This window comes from Plasmodium yoelii, assembly GCF_900002385.2.
Source record: "Plasmodium yoelii strain 17X genome assembly, chromosome: 9".
In the NCBI taxonomy this organism is placed as follows: domain Eukaryota; phylum Apicomplexa; class Aconoidasida; order Haemosporida; family Plasmodiidae; genus Plasmodium; species Plasmodium yoelii.
This window is the reverse complement of record NC_036181.2, coordinates 1,817,847-1,837,788: the sequence shown is the minus strand read 5'-3', so window position 1 is coordinate 1,837,788 and position 19,942 is coordinate 1,817,847. Positions and strand designations below refer to the sequence as shown.

The 19,942-nt window shown below is 21.1% G+C and overlaps 3 protein-coding genes and 2 pseudogenes across 3 annotated transcripts, besides 2 other annotated features; 2 read left to right on the top strand and 3 right to left on the bottom strand.

The window, feature by feature from the left end:
* Positions 1-943, bottom strand: PY17X_0946900 (annotated as a pseudogene).
* Positions 1-943: a sequence feature (fam-b protein, pseudogene).
* Positions 944-2,790: 1,847 nt separating this feature from the next.
* Positions 2,791-3,948, bottom strand: PY17X_0946800 (uncharacterized protein; the record flags this gene model as incomplete). The annotated part of the gene is made up of 3 exons (XM_721498.1): positions 2,791-2,856; positions 2,942-3,811; positions 3,934-3,948. The coding sequence occupies 3 exons, from the start codon at positions 3,946-3,948 to the stop codon at positions 2,791-2,793; spliced, it is 951 nt and encodes a 316-aa protein (XP_726591.1).
* Positions 3,949-8,125: 4,177 nt separating this feature from the next.
* Positions 8,126-9,205, top strand: PY17X_0946700 (annotated as a pseudogene).
* Positions 8,126-9,205: a sequence feature (lysophospholipase, putative, pseudogene).
* A 1,158-nt stretch (positions 9,206-10,363) lies between these two features.
* Positions 10,364-10,841, bottom strand: PY17X_0946600 (fam-c protein; the record flags this gene model as incomplete). Its single annotated transcript, XM_718751.1, has 2 exons — positions 10,364-10,630; positions 10,761-10,841. The coding sequence occupies 2 exons, from the start codon at positions 10,839-10,841 to the stop codon at positions 10,364-10,366; spliced, it is 348 nt and encodes a 115-aa protein (XP_723844.1).
* A 7,502-nt stretch (positions 10,842-18,343) lies between these two features.
* On the top strand, positions 18,344-18,688 carry PY17X_0946500 (early transcribed membrane protein; the record flags this gene model as incomplete). The annotated part of the gene is made up of 1 exon (XM_718746.1): positions 18,344-18,688. The coding sequence occupies one exon, from the start codon at positions 18,344-18,346 to the stop codon at positions 18,686-18,688; it is 345 nt and encodes a 114-aa protein (XP_723839.1).
* Positions 18,689-19,942: the final 1,254 nt, after the last annotated feature.

Here is a 19,942-nt window from a genome sequence, read left to right as displayed (position 1 = left end):
TTATAGATTTAAGCTAAATTTAACGTGTTTCCACCATTTCTTAGTTATTTCAGCTGAAATCAGTCCAACTAAAATCATAAATGGTATGAATAGCTTTTCTGATATTTTCGCCATCGAACAAGCTCCAATAAACAACAGTATCCTTTTCAATAATTGGTTGATCCATTTTTTCTTATCCTGATTAGTTTTTAATTCCTTATATTTTTCACATGATGTAACTTCATTATATTCATCTTTAAAATTATCTTCAGTCTCCAAAATATTTTCAGAATTTTCCAATTGTTTAAAGTCTTCATGTTCTGATACAGAAATATTTTCATCTTTTTTTATTATTATTTTATCTTGTATTGGTTTTATTGCTAATTCACCATTCCTTTTACTATCAAGCTCTTTCTTACTTCTTCTAATTATGTTCGAAGTTCATCAATTAACTTTTTCGTTTTCTTATATACATTATTTAAATCGAGTAATATATTATTTTCTGCATGTTTCTTTATATATGAATTTATAGCATTTCGAATATATATAATTTCTTCGTTATCATCATAGTAGCCATTAAGTTGATTTGCAAGACTCAAAGTTGATTGATAAAAATCATTTAAATTGAATTTATTGTCTACATCTGCTAATATCCTATTAATTCTAAATTTTATTATATTCCTTTCAAGACATATACTTCTCTCGCTTACAAGATATAATTCCTGCAAAGAAATGAAATATTTATTAACATATATATAATTAATTTTAACTGTTCCTTTAACTTAAGTGTTTTACCAACACATGAAACAATAATATAAAATTAATGTAAAAGGAATAGATACAAAAACTATAATGAAATATTATTAATAATAAAAGAAAATAATGTGTAACTTACATTTTTGGCATATTCAAAAAAACATATAATAATTTAAGAAAAAACATATTTTAAAATACTGATTCTCATTTTTAGCTTTATTTATTAAATAAGTGAAATAATATATGTAGTTTGAAATAATGATACCTTCATATTTATTCAAAAAATATTCATATTTATTAGTTTTTTGCTCTAAATTTATGAGTATATATATACTATGAAATTTATTTCATTTATTAATTTTTTTTCATTTTCTATAGAATTAATTTATGTAACTGTTGTAATAAACTTCGCTATGTTCATTAAAAGTATTTATGGATATAAATATTATATTATTTCTTTTTTCAAAAAATAATAATTTTTCCATAAAATGTAATTTTCCCATAAAATATATTTTTTGGGAATTTGTTATACAAATAGTCTTTTGATATAATACATTGATATGTTTAATGATACAATTATAATATTTTATAAACTTATATTTTTCTATTATTGTTTACATACGAAAAAATTAATAAATATCAATTTAAATAATAAAATATTATTAGATACATATATATATTTTATATATGAATAAATACAAACATATAATGAAAACATTAACAAAGCATCGTTGTTATTTACATTTAAATGGTTTATTATTTATTATACTTCTCCAATTTTAAATATTACTTAATAACATTCTATATTTTATTTACCACTTTTTTGTAAAAATATTTTGTTTTCATATATTGGTATGTAATAATCTTATTTATAATATATCTATGAATATACAACATCAGATATATTATTTCTATTAAAATAATATAAAATATTAATATTTTTAAATGTAATTCAAAAAACAATCAATTACAATATAAAATCACAAAAATAATACATATAGAACCAATATATTTTATCTCAGGTCGAAAAATTAAATATACTTAATTCTATTAGCTATTATTTCCATCATATTCATTTAATAAATGTTAAGACATTTTTTGTATTTAAAAAATATAATATTTTGACCTTTATAAATAATAATTAAAGAAAAAGAAGTATTATAATTCAGTATAATAGATAATTTATTTTATGTTTTTTTATAAAATAAGAAACAAGTCTTGATCTGTATCATATATATACAATGCTTCTTTATATTAATAGACAAATTTACTATTTGGTATTATTTAAATCCGAATTCAAATATAAGTTAATTAAATTTATCATTCCAAAGATTTGTCTTTTCTTTTATAAACAAAAAAATCAACAAACAAAATAAATTAATAAATGGTACAGGATTGCCCTGTATAAGTTTGTATATATTTAATAGTCCCATTTTCTCATCAACGCAATTTACGACTTTTTTTATCGTTTTTCCTTACTTTTCATTATTCTTTCCCAGTTTTTCATATTATGCATCGTAATTATTTAAATCAGCATTCTCTTCTAGGATCAAGTCGATTCCAATATTTGATAAATTTCCCCATAAACCATTAATCGCAAATTAACAATAAAATACAAAAATTCATAGTATAGTTCAACACATTTACCATTAAGTTATATTAACAAGAAATTCAATTCTTATATTTTGTCAAAATATATTTCTTTATTGTTCCTTTTCATAGTAATCTTCATCTTCATTTTTTCTTACATATTTAGAATTAATGTAAGTCTTAAAAAGTACAACTTATCCTATACATATTTAAAACAATTCCTTAAACTAATAAATATTATAAAATTATTCAAAATTAAATGCAATATAACACTTAATCCTAACCCAAATATGTGTCCCGTAGACACAATCCTGAGCCTCGACATGAAACACCATAAAAATTATGCAAAAATTATGATAAAAATTACTTCCAAATAGATAGTTTATTAACATATATTAATCATCGTTACTATTCCTGAAATAGTCACTACTCTTTGAATCATATATTAATAGTTCATTTCCTTCTTTATTTTTTTAGCTTTTCTCTTAAATGTTGTTTTTGAGATCGTTTCCGAAATCCAAATAACGAATACTAATAGAAAATGTTAAGAAGCGTACAGTTGTTCGTTAATGTTTACATATATATAATGTTTTTTTTTTAATTCCTTATTATTTACCTTATAAGAAACTCCCAATAAAATTGCTATTGCACCAAATATCGATAAAACTGTAACTAATTTATTTACTAGCGATGAGCCTGACAATGTAATGTTAGAACTTAGGTTTGTCATTTCAGTGTCTAATTTATCTGATTCACTCGATGTTTCAGTTGTTTTAATTTCTTTAGGAACTTCTTGATTAACTTTTTGGGCTCTTTTTTCTGTTGGTAATTGAGGAAGATCTATTGATATACTACGAAGAGCTTTGCTTTTTTCAAAATTATTATAATAATTGGATAAAACAAGTAATACTTTACTGTATGAACTGTCGTGAATATTATTATTATCATTAAGGAGTTCTTCATACTCTTCAACAAATTTATTAGAATATTTTGAAAAATCGCTATTATTTTGTTTCGTATAAGCAGTATTCATATTACATAACAATTTAAGTAATTCATCAAATTTAGCCATATGACTAATATTAATATTCATATATTCCTCTATTTCATCTATGATCTTCTTATGACTTTCATAACCTGAATTACCAGCGTCATGCTTAGTGTATTCTTCGTTATTTTTTATATGACTAGAATAAAAATCTTTTAATGTGGTGATATTTTCAGGTGGCTTTAGGCTTAATTTATAACTTAACCATATCATAATAAACACAGTCACCTCCTTATAAACATCATGATAATGTGAAATACCAGATACACCGAAAAATTGGTTAAATAACCATAAACATCCAGCGTTAGCTATATCAGTATCAGTACCGCAATTTTTATTTGGACAATATTTCTTAAATATTCCTCTTTCAAAATCATATTGTTTCGAATCTTTCAATTCATCTCGAAAAATCTTCCTTAAAGTATCAAACTGATTGCACTATGAAACAATTTTAAACAAATTTAATAAAATGTCATTAAAATTAAGTTTATTAGTGATATATAGATAATAAAATATCAAACAATGCAATAAATTAAATATTGTTAAAAAAATAAATATACCAAACGATCAGCCATTATAATGGAATTTCATTTTTAATTTGTAGGTTAATCTGCATCATGTTATTTTTATATAAAATATATATATTGACAACATATATTCTGTAGATGAGTCCCATATATCACATTGATCGTATTAAACACATTGTTATTTTAATAATAATTTATAATTAATATGGAATAATAATACAATAACATTACTAAAGGAATATTATATTTACTTTATTGACATTTGCTAATTTGCCTTAAATTATGGTCGGTTTAATACATATTTGATCATATGTATATATAATACAATTTATGCATAAAATTATTAATAATAACATTCTACATAATTATATTATCAATTTTTAAGGAAATTTATAATGAATTTAAAAAATATATAATTATATATATATTTTAATATAAAACATAAACAACGTCATATCTTTTATTATAATAAACAGTGTCCTAAAACTTAAATATTGCACAAATATAAAAAATTAAGAAAGTTATTATTATTAAAATTCTTAAAAGTATATAAATAATCATTCTTTTAAATATATTAAATACTTATATACTTGTTTCTTATAATATATAATATAATTTATTCTAAAATTATAATACTTGCAAATTAAGTTGTGTTACTTACATCTTTATACAAATTACATAAATTTAATATTATTTTTATTTAATATAGATAAATTCATAATCCATTTTAATGAATCCGATAACATTATTTTTATTCCTATATATTTCAATTTATAAATATACCTTATTGGGCAATTTTATAATATATTTTACGCATCATTTCCAAGGTTTAAAACAATTAGCACTGAACCTGTATCTATTAAGCTATTTATAAGCTTAAATAAGTCTTTAAATGCATTTTTTTTAAAATAATACTTAGTAAATATTAAATATTAACACATAAATAACTATTGATGCAAATTTAAAGTATAATAAAAAACTATGTTTAATTAGGCTGTTATATTGTCCTTTAAGAGGAGAGAGATAAGGTATATTTGCTCTTTTAATATATAAATTTAGATAAATATTTGCTAAATGTTCTAAATTGTTATTTTTATCTTATATATTCTATTGTTGTAGTTATCAATGTATATACATTCAAGTAATTTATTAAAAATTCTATATTTTATTAATTCTACAATAAAACAATGCTAATTTATATTATAAAATGATGATTCATTAAACAATGGTAATATAATATAGAATAATAAAAGACACTCAACGTTAATTGAGTTTTTAACCTTTTCTCTATTTATACAACTTTTTAGAATATAAAACCACATATCCCAAATTGGATCTTTAACAAACATATAACATTGATACATTTATAATGTATTATTATATGTTATTGATTTGTTATTTCAACAATATGACTGTTGATTATAGGAAGTACCCACTTTTATACTTTTTTTACTGAATATTTATAGAAAATAATTGTATACAACATATAACAAGGACTTAGGGGGCATTGATACATTTTTTAAAAATATTATTATGAATTTTTTCAATAATAAATTATTTTATAAAATATATATTTTTTAGTCATTCATTATATTAGTAATTACTGTTATTCTTATAATTATAGAAAAATATTACAATGGAAACCAAATGAATCGATTAAACATCGTCGTTTTATATAGATTATTAAAATATATATATTTATATTATAATATTACACATAAATATACTTTTTAATTATACTTATGAGTTTATTTACCTATAATAATGATAAACAAGTTTGCTTATTTTCATTTTTAATAGTTATATTGAGTTTTAAAGTTAGATTCATTGAATCTGAACCAAAAAATAAAAGTTGTTAATTATATTTATTATTCGAAACAATCGTCTTTTCTTTATAAACAAAAAATTAACAAAGAAAATAAATTAATAAATGGTACAGGATCGAGCTACATAAGTTTGTATATATTTAATAATGGAGATTTCCCCCATAAACGGAATTTATAGATTTTTTAGTCTGTTTTTTTTGAGTAGATGAATTTATAATTATTTGAATTTGTTTTTTACCATCAGCTGAGTTTATAACTGTCTTTTTCGTTTTATTTACACCAAACAAATTTAGAACCTTTCTCATGTTTTTTTTTCAATTCCTTTCTCTATCCAAACGACAAATATTAAGATAAAACTATGAAAAATATATAATACTTTATATTGAGGAAATATTCTTAAAAAAATATATTTAATAATTTTATTTCTATTTATGTTATACATACTTAACAAAATAATGGATATTAAAAGAACTATAATTGAAATTCCAATTTGTATTCTTTGAGTATATATATATCACCTATTCCTGTTGTTTCATTTCCTTTTACTTCGGTTTCAGAATTTTATGGTTTAATTACAGGATTTATCATTGATATTTGAGGTTCTCTTTGACCGTTTTTTTGATTACAATTTTCTTTTTCAGATAAATCCTGAGGGAATTACAGTGTGCTAGTTTGTTCCATATAACTTGGTAGTGAGGTATGTGATGTTTCTGATGAAGTTCAAGGTGTATGTTTTTGATGCTTTTTTGAGTCATTAGGTGTGGGTAATTCATCCCATGTGTCTTCTAATCCAAATTTATTATCTCCTGAATTATCAGAGGTATCTACTTTTTAGAACCGCTACTTATATGATATATAATGACTTTTAAAAAACTACTAGATTCTTTGAAAGCATTTTTTATATTAGGTAATGTTGTATTATATAAATTGTGAATATGTTTAGTTGCACCTATAAATATATTCTTAATCATTTCAAACGAAATGACAGCACTATTTAATTATTCCATGTTTTTTAATGTGGCCCTAAAAATGGATGCTCCAATATCAAACGGTGTCCTTGGTGTACTTTGAGTTCCTTTTGCTCCTGGAAAATCATCTTTATCTCTTGAACATTTCCTGATTCACCAATTGATTCACATCCTGAACCTACTTGATCACCTTGCAAAACATCTTATCCATCACCTGAACCACCTAACACTGAGACCTTATATAGATTTTGAGAATGTTTAAAAATAGAGATTCAATTTTTTTTGTTCTTTTATGTTTAATCGTTTTTATTTTGTTAATTTATGCTAAATATAATAGTATATATATTGACTCAATTGTGATATAATCTAAATTATAAACACATAAAATGAAGAAATTAACTTTTTAAATGTTTATAAAGTTTACAGTTAAAATTTTATCATAATTTTTAGCAATATGCTATTAATTGTGTACTTGCTATAATTAAAAAATTATATTAATAATAATATATATATAGTTTTTTTTATTTAAACCAACTTAAATATATTTGTTATTATATCGAAATAAAAAAAAAATTTGGGTTGTCGTTTTGTTTCGTTGCCTTTATAAATCAATATGCTATGCATATTGATTTGCTCATTATTATCTTTTAAGTAAAGGTATTATATAAGTCATTATTTATTAATAACAAAATAATATATAGCAATTATATATTTTAAATATATATTTTTTCTTAGATCAAATTTGAACTATCGAAATTACGAAAATTAAATAAAAGAAAAAATTAATTACCGAGAAACAAACATATAATAATTTGTATTAATCTTATTATATCAATTGCAATTTTATCTGGTTGCATGAAATTCTCGAAAAAACTTCGAAAATAAGATAAAGAACTATAATTATACATTTTTTTCTGTTTCTTATAATTTGTTTACGATTTGTTATATTATTATAATATACATGCAATCTATTAATATTATTTGATACTGATGTAATGTGTATGTAAAATTTCCATATATAAATTTGTGTAAAACCATAATATGATTTAGTATAGTGTATTTGTTTGTGTTAATAATATATATATTTGAAAACTAAAATTTTAATTATATGTGTATGGAGATATATATATTTTATGCAAAAAAACAAAGACATTTAATATTAAAAATGCCTTATTAAAAGGAAAAGTAATATGTATATATATTTTTAGTTGTCATATATTATTATATTCCATAATATTGGTGATGGAATAAATTGAATTGAATAACCCTGAATTAAGAAATACAAAATGTAATTTAGATGGTGATCCTAAGACAGGTCGATTCTGTAATAAAAATGGTTTACTTTTAAAAACATATGGGTGGCTTGTTAAAAATGGTATCGGAATTATATTGCTAATACATGGATTAAAATCTAATACTCGACTAACTTTTATGAGAAAAAATTTAAAAATGCAAAATAACAATAAAGGTTTAGTAGTAGACAATAATAATTACTATATTTATAAAGATAGTTGGATTGAAAATTTTAATCAAAATGGTTATCCAGTATATGCACTAGATTTGCAGGGGCATGGCGAATCATAAGGATGGGAAAATATAAAAGGCGATTTTAGTTGTTTTGATGATCTAGTTGATGATGTAATACATTATATGAATCAAATTCAAGATGAAATCTCAAATGACAATCAAAATGATGATGAATCTCATGATATAGTAACAAATAAAAAAGAAAAACTTCCTATGTATATTATTGGGCATTCGTTGGGAGGAGGTATTGCTTTAAGAATATTACAATTATTAGGGAAAGGAAAAGAAGATAACATTAATGCTGGAGAGGCAAATAACTATAAAAAATGTAACATCATGTTAGACAATTCTACTAATATTAATGAAGTTGACAAAGATATGTATGATATCAATAATTCTAATGATTATGATTTCGATAATTCATGTTCTAGTATCTCTTCTACGACAAATACTATTGCTAGTGTTAGTGATAAAGATCAAGAATACTATAATTATTTAGATAAATTAAATATTAAAGGTTGCATATCTTTATCTGGTATGATGAGATTTAAAACTATATGGAATGCTAGAGACGATTCAATTGAGCGTTTTTATTTACCTGTAGTAAACTTCATATCTCGCGTAGCGCCTAATTTACGAATTCCGTCAGGATTCTGTTATAAAGGCCCCCAATATGTTGTTAATATATTTGATTATATTTTTCGAATTAACAGTGGAATCAAATTTAAATGTATTTCTGAGCTTATAAAAGCAATGATCACATTAAATTGTAATATTAATTATATGCCAACAGATGTTCCTTTATTATTTGTACATTCAATAGATGATAATGTTTGTTATTATAAAGGGACTGTTTCGTTTTATAATCAAGCAAATGTTAGTAAAAAAAATTTACATATTGTCGAAGGTATGAATCATTTTACAACGACAAAACCAGGAAATGAAGACATTTTAAAAATATTATTGAATGGATTTCTAATTTAAGAAAGGATGATGACGATAAAATAAATGATAAAATAGAGATGAAAAAGAAGATGAAACAGAAGATGAAATATATTATGAACTAGATGATGAACTAGATGATGAAATAGAAGATGAAATATAAAATTTCCCTTAATAATATTTATATTAATTATTGTTTTGTTTTTTTATAAACATAAATGTAACTTTTTCTATTAATTTTTTAAGTCAAAACAAGAAAAGATAATAATAAATATATTATATCCTTTTGCATTATATATATGTTCTTTGTTATTTCAAATTTTTTTTTTAAGTTAAATTTGTATATAATGATTTTAGATGCTATTTGAAGCTATATATATAATGTGCAGTTATATATAATATTAATTTGTGAATTAATGCAAATTAAAATTAATTATTAATAACTTTAATTATAATTAATAAAAGATTATTTAAAATAATAATCATTTACATTCATTATTTCATGTTTCTTTATATGTAAAGCGGTCTTAAGGACAAAAAAACAACGAAAAAAATTTAGTATTAGAATATAATTTGAAAAATAAAATGTTGTTGAAACACTTTAAATTGGATAAGTATTATTACATAAATTTGTGGAAAAACATAATTTAGATCTGTATACATTTTTTTTTATACAATAATATTGCTTATTGAATGTATGTATTTCATAAGGAAAATAGACAGCTGGTTTCTTAAATTAACAATATAATATTTTTAAAACTTATAATATTACTGCTTTGTATATGTAATATAGGTTCATTTATAATATATTTAGATTAATTTGGTCGTGTAGAAGTTATTCCATTCACTATGTTTGATACAAATATATTTTGTAAAATGATCAATAATAAAACAAACAAAAAAAACAAGTTATAAGACAGAATATACATTAAAAATGCACAATTATGTATTTTATAAATATGCATATAAAATATAAACATATGTATATAATATAAAATTATACGTATACAAATAATAAATACTATGATTATAGCAAATAGATCAATCTTATTTCAACTATTAATTATTTTCGGAACATTCTTTCACAAATTATATACAATAATGCAAATAAGTCAAAATATTTTCCACGTACGTAAATATATAAGCCGTCTATTAACAATTTATAATAAAAAAATTGTATTTATTTTAACATTTATATAATCAACCAAAACAACCACAGCATTTGTCTGATTCTTTATCGCTGCCATAATTTTCTTCATAATTTTCTTCATAATCTTCACTATATTTTTGATAATTTTTATAATAATCATCATCATCATCATCATCATCATCATCTTTATCACCAATAGGATCGTTATTATTGTTATTATTTAATTGGGTTTCGCTTTTAGATTCTGTACCATTTTTTTTGTTACTTCTCTTTATTTTTTTGATAGCCCGAGTGATTCTATTTCTTAATCCAGATTCCTTAGATCGATCATACAAGAGAATAAATATAATAATGTATATATGTGGTAATATATACGTCAGAACATGTAAATAACCACTATTGCATAATTTTATAAACACTAGTTTATATTTTGTTTTGACAACTTACTTTCTGTTCAGAACACTGTATAGATACAGCCAAAAAGAGGTACAAGACGATACAAACTAAACTAAATATCCTTTTATTCATTTTCTTATTAATAAAAAGTGTTTCCTTAAAGCAGTACGATTTAAATAATATATAGGTTTTATTCTTTTTCAGTTTTTTGTTTATCTATTATTATTGTAAAACAATAATGCTATTGTTTAATATTACAAATTGTTTAATTTTAATTTATATAAGCAAATTATTTGATATTTATAAAATTATATATTGCTTCTATTTTAAATCATTCACAAATTTATGATCATGTAATTATAAGTTAACAAAATTTAATATTATATTTTTACTTTAATATAAATAATAAAAATAAATAATATAATTTATTTTAAATGCATAAAAATATATATAACAATTTGATCTAAATACATAAAAATGTATATATTTGTTCTATGCATTTTTTATTTATTTGAACCATTATATTTAATATAAAAAAATTATTTTTAATATTTGAAATATAAATAAATCAATGCACTAATTTATATCTATATATCATCATACAAATATATAATAATTGGTATCACCAGAGACATAAACATACAATTGCGAAAAATTTTATATTTATATTTTTTTCTAATAACAACCCATTTTCGTAAAAAATATATTACCTTAATTATAAACAAATAAGTTTATGTAACAAATTCAATCTAAAATATATTTTTTGCATATTTTTATATAAATAAGTCTTTAGTATAACCCAAAGGTTCATTTAATAATATGTTTGATACTTTATAAACTTATATTTTTCTATTGTTGCATGTCTACATCTAAATTCATATATATTAATCATGGTAATAACATATTATATACATATATATTATAAATCAATATATGCAAATATATGAAAAACAATTAATAAAAATTGTTGTTTTCATCTAAATGCATTTTTATTTTTATACTTCTCAAATGTTTAATAATATTCTATATTTTATTTTTTTCCGTTTTTTAAAATATATGGCCTCCATAAATATAAATGTAATCATTTTATTTATATAATATACAATTCGAAATATATTATTTATATTAAAATAATATAACCTATTTATGTTTTCAAGTATACCTCGTATAAATCATAACGAATAATATATATGAAACCAGAAATGCAGTACATTTAATAAGAAATGCTTTATTTTGTCGTATTCATTAAACATATTATAGTACCTTTAATGGTTAAGTATTATATTGCCTTTATTTTTATAAATATTATTTAAATAAAATATAAATATAGCACATTAGCTATAGAACATTTTATCATATAGAAAATGTATTCTATATTTTTTTTTAAAATAGGGTAAATGAGCCTTAATATGATTCCCACATATTAAAGTCCTAATTATTTATACTAATAAATGAAATGGAATTTATTTATTATTGTTTGAATTTTATATTGTCTTTTAAATACGGAGCCATATATTAACACTAAAATAAAAGTTAATTAAATTTATCATTCCAAAGGGTTGCCTTTTCTTTTATAAACAAGAAAAATTAACGAAAAAATAAATTAATAAATGGTATATGGTCAGCCTACATAAGTTTGTACATATTTAATAATGAAGACTTTTCTCTATAAATGGAATTTATAGATTTTTTAGTCTATTTTTTTTGAGTAGTTGAATTTATAATTATTTGAATTTGTTTTTCTCCATTAATTGAATTTATAACTTTCTTTTCAGTTTTCTTTCCAGAAAATAAATTTAACATTTTTCATCTTTTTTTCTCTTCGATTTTTTCCACATCCATAATATAAATACTAACATAAGAATAATAAAAATATATAGCTATTTTCTTTTTTATCCATATACAAAATTTGTGTAATACATATTTTTTAATTTTCTGTTTAGTAGTTTTATTTTTATTTGCCTTATATATAGTAGCTAAAGTAATGGGTATTGCAATAACTATAACTGAAAATACAATTGATTTTTGTTCATTAAATATATCTCCTGAAGATACTATTTCCATATATCTTCTTTTACATTGATTGTAGAAGGGTGGTGTTCAGTTCCTTGATCAGATACTATATTGTTGGAACCGACTATGGGTTATTAGGTTTTACTTTTTTGGTCTTCATTTTGTGTTATGTCTCGATTTTTTGGGGATGTAACGATTGTATCAGTGATTGTGAAGATATGGTGTTTTTGGTGAATCATTAGGGAATTGCTGAACATTTACTGGAGCTTTTGATTTAGGGCTATTGTCATTTGATGGAGATGTATCATTTTTTTTATTTTGTTAAATAATTATATCCCTAACAAAATTATTAAATATAGAATAACCACATTCTAAACCAGTTAATACTGTATCATATACATCATTGCCCCAATTAGTATGGGTTTTATAAAAATATGAAAAATCCGGTTTAAAAAAATTAACTATAAATTTCATGGAGTCTATAATGCTTATTATACTTGATCGTTCCACCAATGAATCTTTTTCTGTAGTATCTTGGGTTATCTGTTCATTTGGTGAATTTTTTTGTGATTTATCTGAACTTTGGCTATTTTCTAAAGTTTGTTCTGGTTTTGTTGTGGTTCTTTTTGTGGCTGTCGTGGTGATTGTTGTACCTATTCTAATTCACTTCAGGAATTTTTTGTTTATTATTTATCTCACCATTTTTATTTCCTTATTTAACACCCTGAGTTTATGTTTTTTCATTCGTATCTTTTTGTGAATCTGATGTTTCCAAATTGGATGTAGAATGTTCATTTATTTTGTCTATCTCTGGAAGCTTGGGAGGCGCATTATTTTGGGGATTATTTTTATAATAATCATTTATAAAATCATTATAAACATTCTTCAACATATAATATACATCAAGATATAAATTATAACTGGTGTCAATATCGGCATGATTACTAAATTGTTTAAACTTTTCAGCGTAACTTTTAACAGATTGGTAATACCTCGTGGAATCTTCTAAGTGATAAATATTATCATCATTATTAGAATTTTTTTACATATTTCTTTAAGTATGTAACAAATATTACTCATAAGATCAGTATCAATTTCTTTATTAAACAAATCCATTTTATGTTCACCATATTTTTTATCTTCTTCGTACCAATCACCCTTTACTATATGATTATTAAAAAAATCATTTAAACCAATGGATTTTCTATTCTGTTTATTTGATATTTGTTATAATTTATAGCATGTCCACAACAAACCGTAATTTACATTATGGTCTTTCTGATCTCCATGCTCCTCATCAGATTCAACGTTACCAAATAATTGCGATAATAAATATACAAATGAAGCGCTAACTTTATCAATATCAGAATTACATTTTCCATATTCTTCTCCTTTTTTAGGGCAATAATATGTGTATAATAAATCTTTACTATCAAGTTGCTTTACATTGTTATCTTCATCTGGTAATTGTTTATATAAACTATTAAACATTTCACACTAAAAATTAATTTTTTTAAAATTATAAAAATATATATTAATGATAATTTTATTAAAATACAATTTATTAGTAATTTATAAGAAAATTAACATAATAAAATATATATACCACATGAGCAGACATAATGGAATTTTATTTGGCATTTATAAGTATGTTATGTTATTTTTATTGTAAGACTAATATGATAACCCACAATAGATGACACAGGCACTTGGGATTTATATACAACTATTGTATGTTGTTAAATTAATATTTAAATTATAATATTTACAAAATAAGTTAGATTATTCCATTTTATAAATAGGTTATATATAATGGATACAGATTTTTTATTTATCTATGTTGTTAAAAAACAATTTAAAGTGTGTAATAACTTTATTTACATCCAAACATTTCTCTACCCATAAACTTTATTTATTAATATTTTATAGGCATAATTTATATACCCTTATATAAGTTTAAAAACTTATAGAGCACATAATATAAACTATTCAATATAATTAAATTTTAAACAAATCATGATATATAAAGAAGTTTTAAAAAAGTATTTAATATATATTATTCTTTTTCACCCATATTAGCTGTTTAATATATAAATAAATCACAAATCTTATTTAAAATTATAAAATAGACTAAACCTAATTATTATTATTCCATTTACTTTTAAATTAGTAATTTTATAATATTAACATAACTTTTGGTTAGTTGGTAATTATAAATTTTAAAAACAATATAACACGGGTTACTATTTTAGGTTCATATTTATATGTATTACCTAAAATGTATTATGTATTGAATATTTTATAATATCATATTAGTTTATAATGTAAAAATATTATTTTTAACGAGAATTACGGAATTATTAATATTAGTTTGCTTGGTAGCGTTCATTCTAATATTAGACATTAAAAAAACACTAAGCCAATATTGTAATATTTCATTTGATATTTTCTGCATACAATTTTAGTATTATCATATCTTTGAGAATATATAAGACTACTGTCCATCTATTCGAATCAAATACAATAATATATTAATCTAATATTATTATTGTTGTTATTAATGGTATATCACTGTATACTATATCATGGCAATAATGCATTTAATAGTACTTTAAATCAATGTATAAAGCTTCTATATTTCACTTCTTTAAAGTATTACATTTTAGAATATATATATTATTTCGTAATAACACTATATTTAAATTATAAATTTATAAGTTCGTATATATATAATAGCCTAATATAAATATTATTAGTTCAAAGAAAATTTATTATTATTTGCCTTCTCGATAAAATTAATATTTAATTATATGAAGGTTTAGCAATAAAACAATATTTCAATATTAGTTATTAGATTATATCTATAGGTGTATAATAACGCTATTCTATCTGTCATATTACTTATAATTATTAGAATAAAATGTGATATGGAATTTTATTAATATATTTATATTTTTTCTTTTAACTATTTTAAATATAATATATTTATACCTCAAATCTTTAAATTTTAAAAATTAATAATGATTAATATATTATTATACCTTTATAGTAAATAAATTAATGTGTAGAGAACTATCTCTGTTATTTGAATTTAATATTTTAGCATAAAATGATATTATATATAATCGAAAAATAAAAGGATTGTATACATATATTTATAATGCAATTTTTTATTAATATGCATATTTATATTGATTATTAAAAATTTAGATGCATAAAATGCCTTTTATAGATACCGTTGTATTATCGATTCTCGGTCGATATTTTATAAATTTATATTTTATGAATATCTATTATTACATTTCAGTTGGATAACACGATTTAAATAAAAATAAACATGATACAAGTTATAAGTTTTACTAAATAAAATTATCATAAAATAAAGAAACATATTATGATATGCATAATTAAATATAGCTCTGGGTTAACAAACCTTATATAATAGATAATAAGGGTTATTATGTACAGTTAGCCAAAAATTAGCAATAAAATATATAATGCGAAGTTATAATATTGCTACATTTAATATATATGAACGAATTAAACATAAGTATTATAACTTATAAACTATCTTACGTGTTCATTTTCATATTAATGACAATGCCCCTTTTTTGGTTGCATGATTGGACTTTTGAACTTCATCTCGAGATTAAGAATGCGGAAATAATACATATATTTAATCACCATTTATAAACAAATAAATATGATCAAATTATTAACAAATTAATAAAAATATGTCCCTAATCCAAAACATTGATTTCATAGAACAAAACTATAACATATAGTGCAGAACCATGGCCCCAAATACGGATTCCCCAAAACGCAACTCTAAGCCTACCCTATATATTTTCAATGCTTTTTCGTTCCACACCAATCAATATTACACTTTTTTGCAAAACAAATAAGATGTATGCAAAACAATATATCGTTAAAAATGTTTTTATTGTCTAATAAATTACAATCAATTATTCACTATTTTCAAATATTCATTATTTAATGTGAAAACTATATAATATCATATTTATAAAAATAAAAATAATTTATGTATCTGTGGTGAAAATAATAATTATATTGCCACCAGCTTTTATATTTTTGGTGTAAGTGATAAATATTTATTGATGTTAAATTAATTTGTAAAAATAAACAGGTTTTTATAATTGTTTTAATACAATTCATAAGAATCAATAACGTTCATTATTTTATTATATATGTATATAATAATCTTGAGTATACAATCAAATTATTAAATACTAAAAAATTATCCAAAACAAAATCAGGGTACATACTCGAACAAAAAAACTGAATCATAAATCCGAAATTACAAATATGCGCATAGATTATAATGCATTCATATTTATTTAATATAGTAATGGCAGCAATTTGCTAAAAGTATTGTATTTATTTATATATTAATTGTGTATATATTTTCTTATTTGTTAGTTTATTACTAGCTTTTCTTTATATTATTTACGTAGGATTAACCCATTTTTACATATTATTATAAAGTACTTCCCCATATTAATCTTATAAAATTATTAAACATACCATACTATATATATATAAACGATAATAACATTAGTATTATTTAAAAATAACCACAAAACTTTAACTATTATAATTCATTGATTTTATTATTTGTTTAACGTTTTATACGAACTATGTCATTATAACAATGTTATTTTATTATATTAATCATTTATTATCGCTATAAATTCCATGAGAGATATTTATGAATTAAATGCTTTCAAAACAAATGATACTAAATTGAAATATTTACAAAAATTTTAATATCATGTATATTATATGTACATTTATATATAATATTTAGTTAGCTAGCTATAAATTATTTTTTTAGTAACAAGTGTAAATGTAATATTTTAAAACAACACCTTATTAAATTTATATTTTCTTATTTAATGCAGAACAATTCTAACAACAATAATTTATAGAGAATATTTAATTATTACTATATATTTATCATGCAGTTTTTTATATACACTGTTGTTTTTTTTAATTATTTTTATCTTTAAAGTTTTATACTGTTACCAAAAAAATATTCAATATTCACTAACTATATAATTTTAATATTTATTAGCTTTAAAATAGTATAAAATTATCTTGATAAAAATTATTATAAAAAACTTATAAAGGTTAGCAATTAATAAAGCAATATAATATCATTTAGCATGTAATTCAAAGATAAGTGAAAATGTTATTAATAATGTGCAACCAGATTCAATCAATATAATAAAATATAAAGCCGTTAAGAAAACAAATAATAAAAAAACTAAAAAACCACAAATGTTGTATTATGGATATATTTCTATATCACAGCTTCACAAAACAAATATATTTTTATTTAAGTTTATAATTAAAAAAATTTATATAGTATAAATACCATAATTTTTTTTATATTTTAAAAAACATTTTTTTTATTTTTTAAAAAACATTTTTTTAATTACTAAAAACCTTAAATATTGCTATCTTAATATTATTTATTCCATTTTATTTTTTATCTTATTGCTATAATAAATTCTTATAATTGCATTAATTCGCTTTATATATTTATTATATATTTTTCCTATTATTAATATTATTATAATCTTTTTACTTATACGAAAATGAAATTAGCAAAAGCATTATATTTTGTTGCCTTTTTATTGGCCATAAAAGTGTTAACCCCAGGATCTAATAATTATGTTGAAGCTAACCCCCCAAATTCAGATAAAGTAGCCAATGGTGGTGATCGTACACTTATTAAAAAAATTAAAGATAACAAGGTTGCATTTATATCAACAATAGCCGCAACAGTAGCACTAGCAATTGCTACTACACTTGGTGTAATGCATTATAAAAAGAATGCTAAAGAAAACGATTCCGATGATGATATAAAAATAATACCCTTAAGTTACCCACATAAAGACCCAGGCAAACCAATTAATTATGAAGGTAACCCATTCGCATAGGAGCCAATACAAATCCATAAATACCATAAAATAATGGAAAACCATCACCATATGATATTACTCCAGGCTCATATCGCTATAAATTACGTGATTTGTAGTTTCTGATGGATATTGTATACTTGCATATCATATTATGACAGTAAACCAAAAATTCAAGTATATCCCATACGCTGTAAAAATTAACTGATATAATTAATATAATTAAACAAATCAATAAGATGCCAATAATTCGAGATATTTAAATATCCTTATGTATAAATTTGCCTTTTTTATAACATTTTTTTTAATTCTTATGTGTCATATATAATAATATATTTGATTTATTAAAAAGTGCCAATATTTGCGATTCAATTCCAAAATATATGTATTTACGTTTTCACAATAAAATTATTTAACACCAAAGTCACATTGAAAAAACATTTCATTTTCTGTTTTTTTCCTTTTATTAGCATAAATTCTTTTTGTATTTTAAGCGTACTTTCATATTATTAATATTAAAAAATATATTGTGCATATAATATGTATATGTGCTGTTTTTTGTGTTCTTTATAGTAAAAATAAACCATGATAGATACTTTTATCTGTAAGTTATATTTGATCGGAATATAATTTATAGTAATTAAATTAATGAAATTATTAGAAGCATTCAATCAAATGTTACATTATATGTAATAATTTTTTTATATTGTTATTTAAAACATATAATACCAATATATTTTATGCACATATAATGAACATTATAATAAACTAACTAAAATTGTGTTTGCGTTAAGAACCAGGATTGATATGTACTAATAGAAAAATTAAATAAAATATAACATAAATATAAACCATATAAGATAATATTTATTTATTTTATTTTGCTACTGCTGTAGAATGACGTTGGGAAAATATAAATATTAAATTAAACATATATGTAGAATAAAAATAAGAAGTTTCGCTAAATAAAAATATTTATAAAATAAAATAAAAGTATTGTATACTATGTTTTTTGATATATATAATTCAATATTATCCTAAATTATGATTAACGCATCTTATATAATAAGCATTTGTAATATTACACATTAATTATTAGTATTATTATTATATATGAATAGCCAATATATAATATTAAAATATAAAATAACAAAATTTTATTTTAAACATATTTAATATTTAAGTTATATGAACATACCATATGCACGTTATAATTTATGAAAGATCGCTTTTATACACGATTTTTTCATATTAATGTTTATCACTCTTTTATTT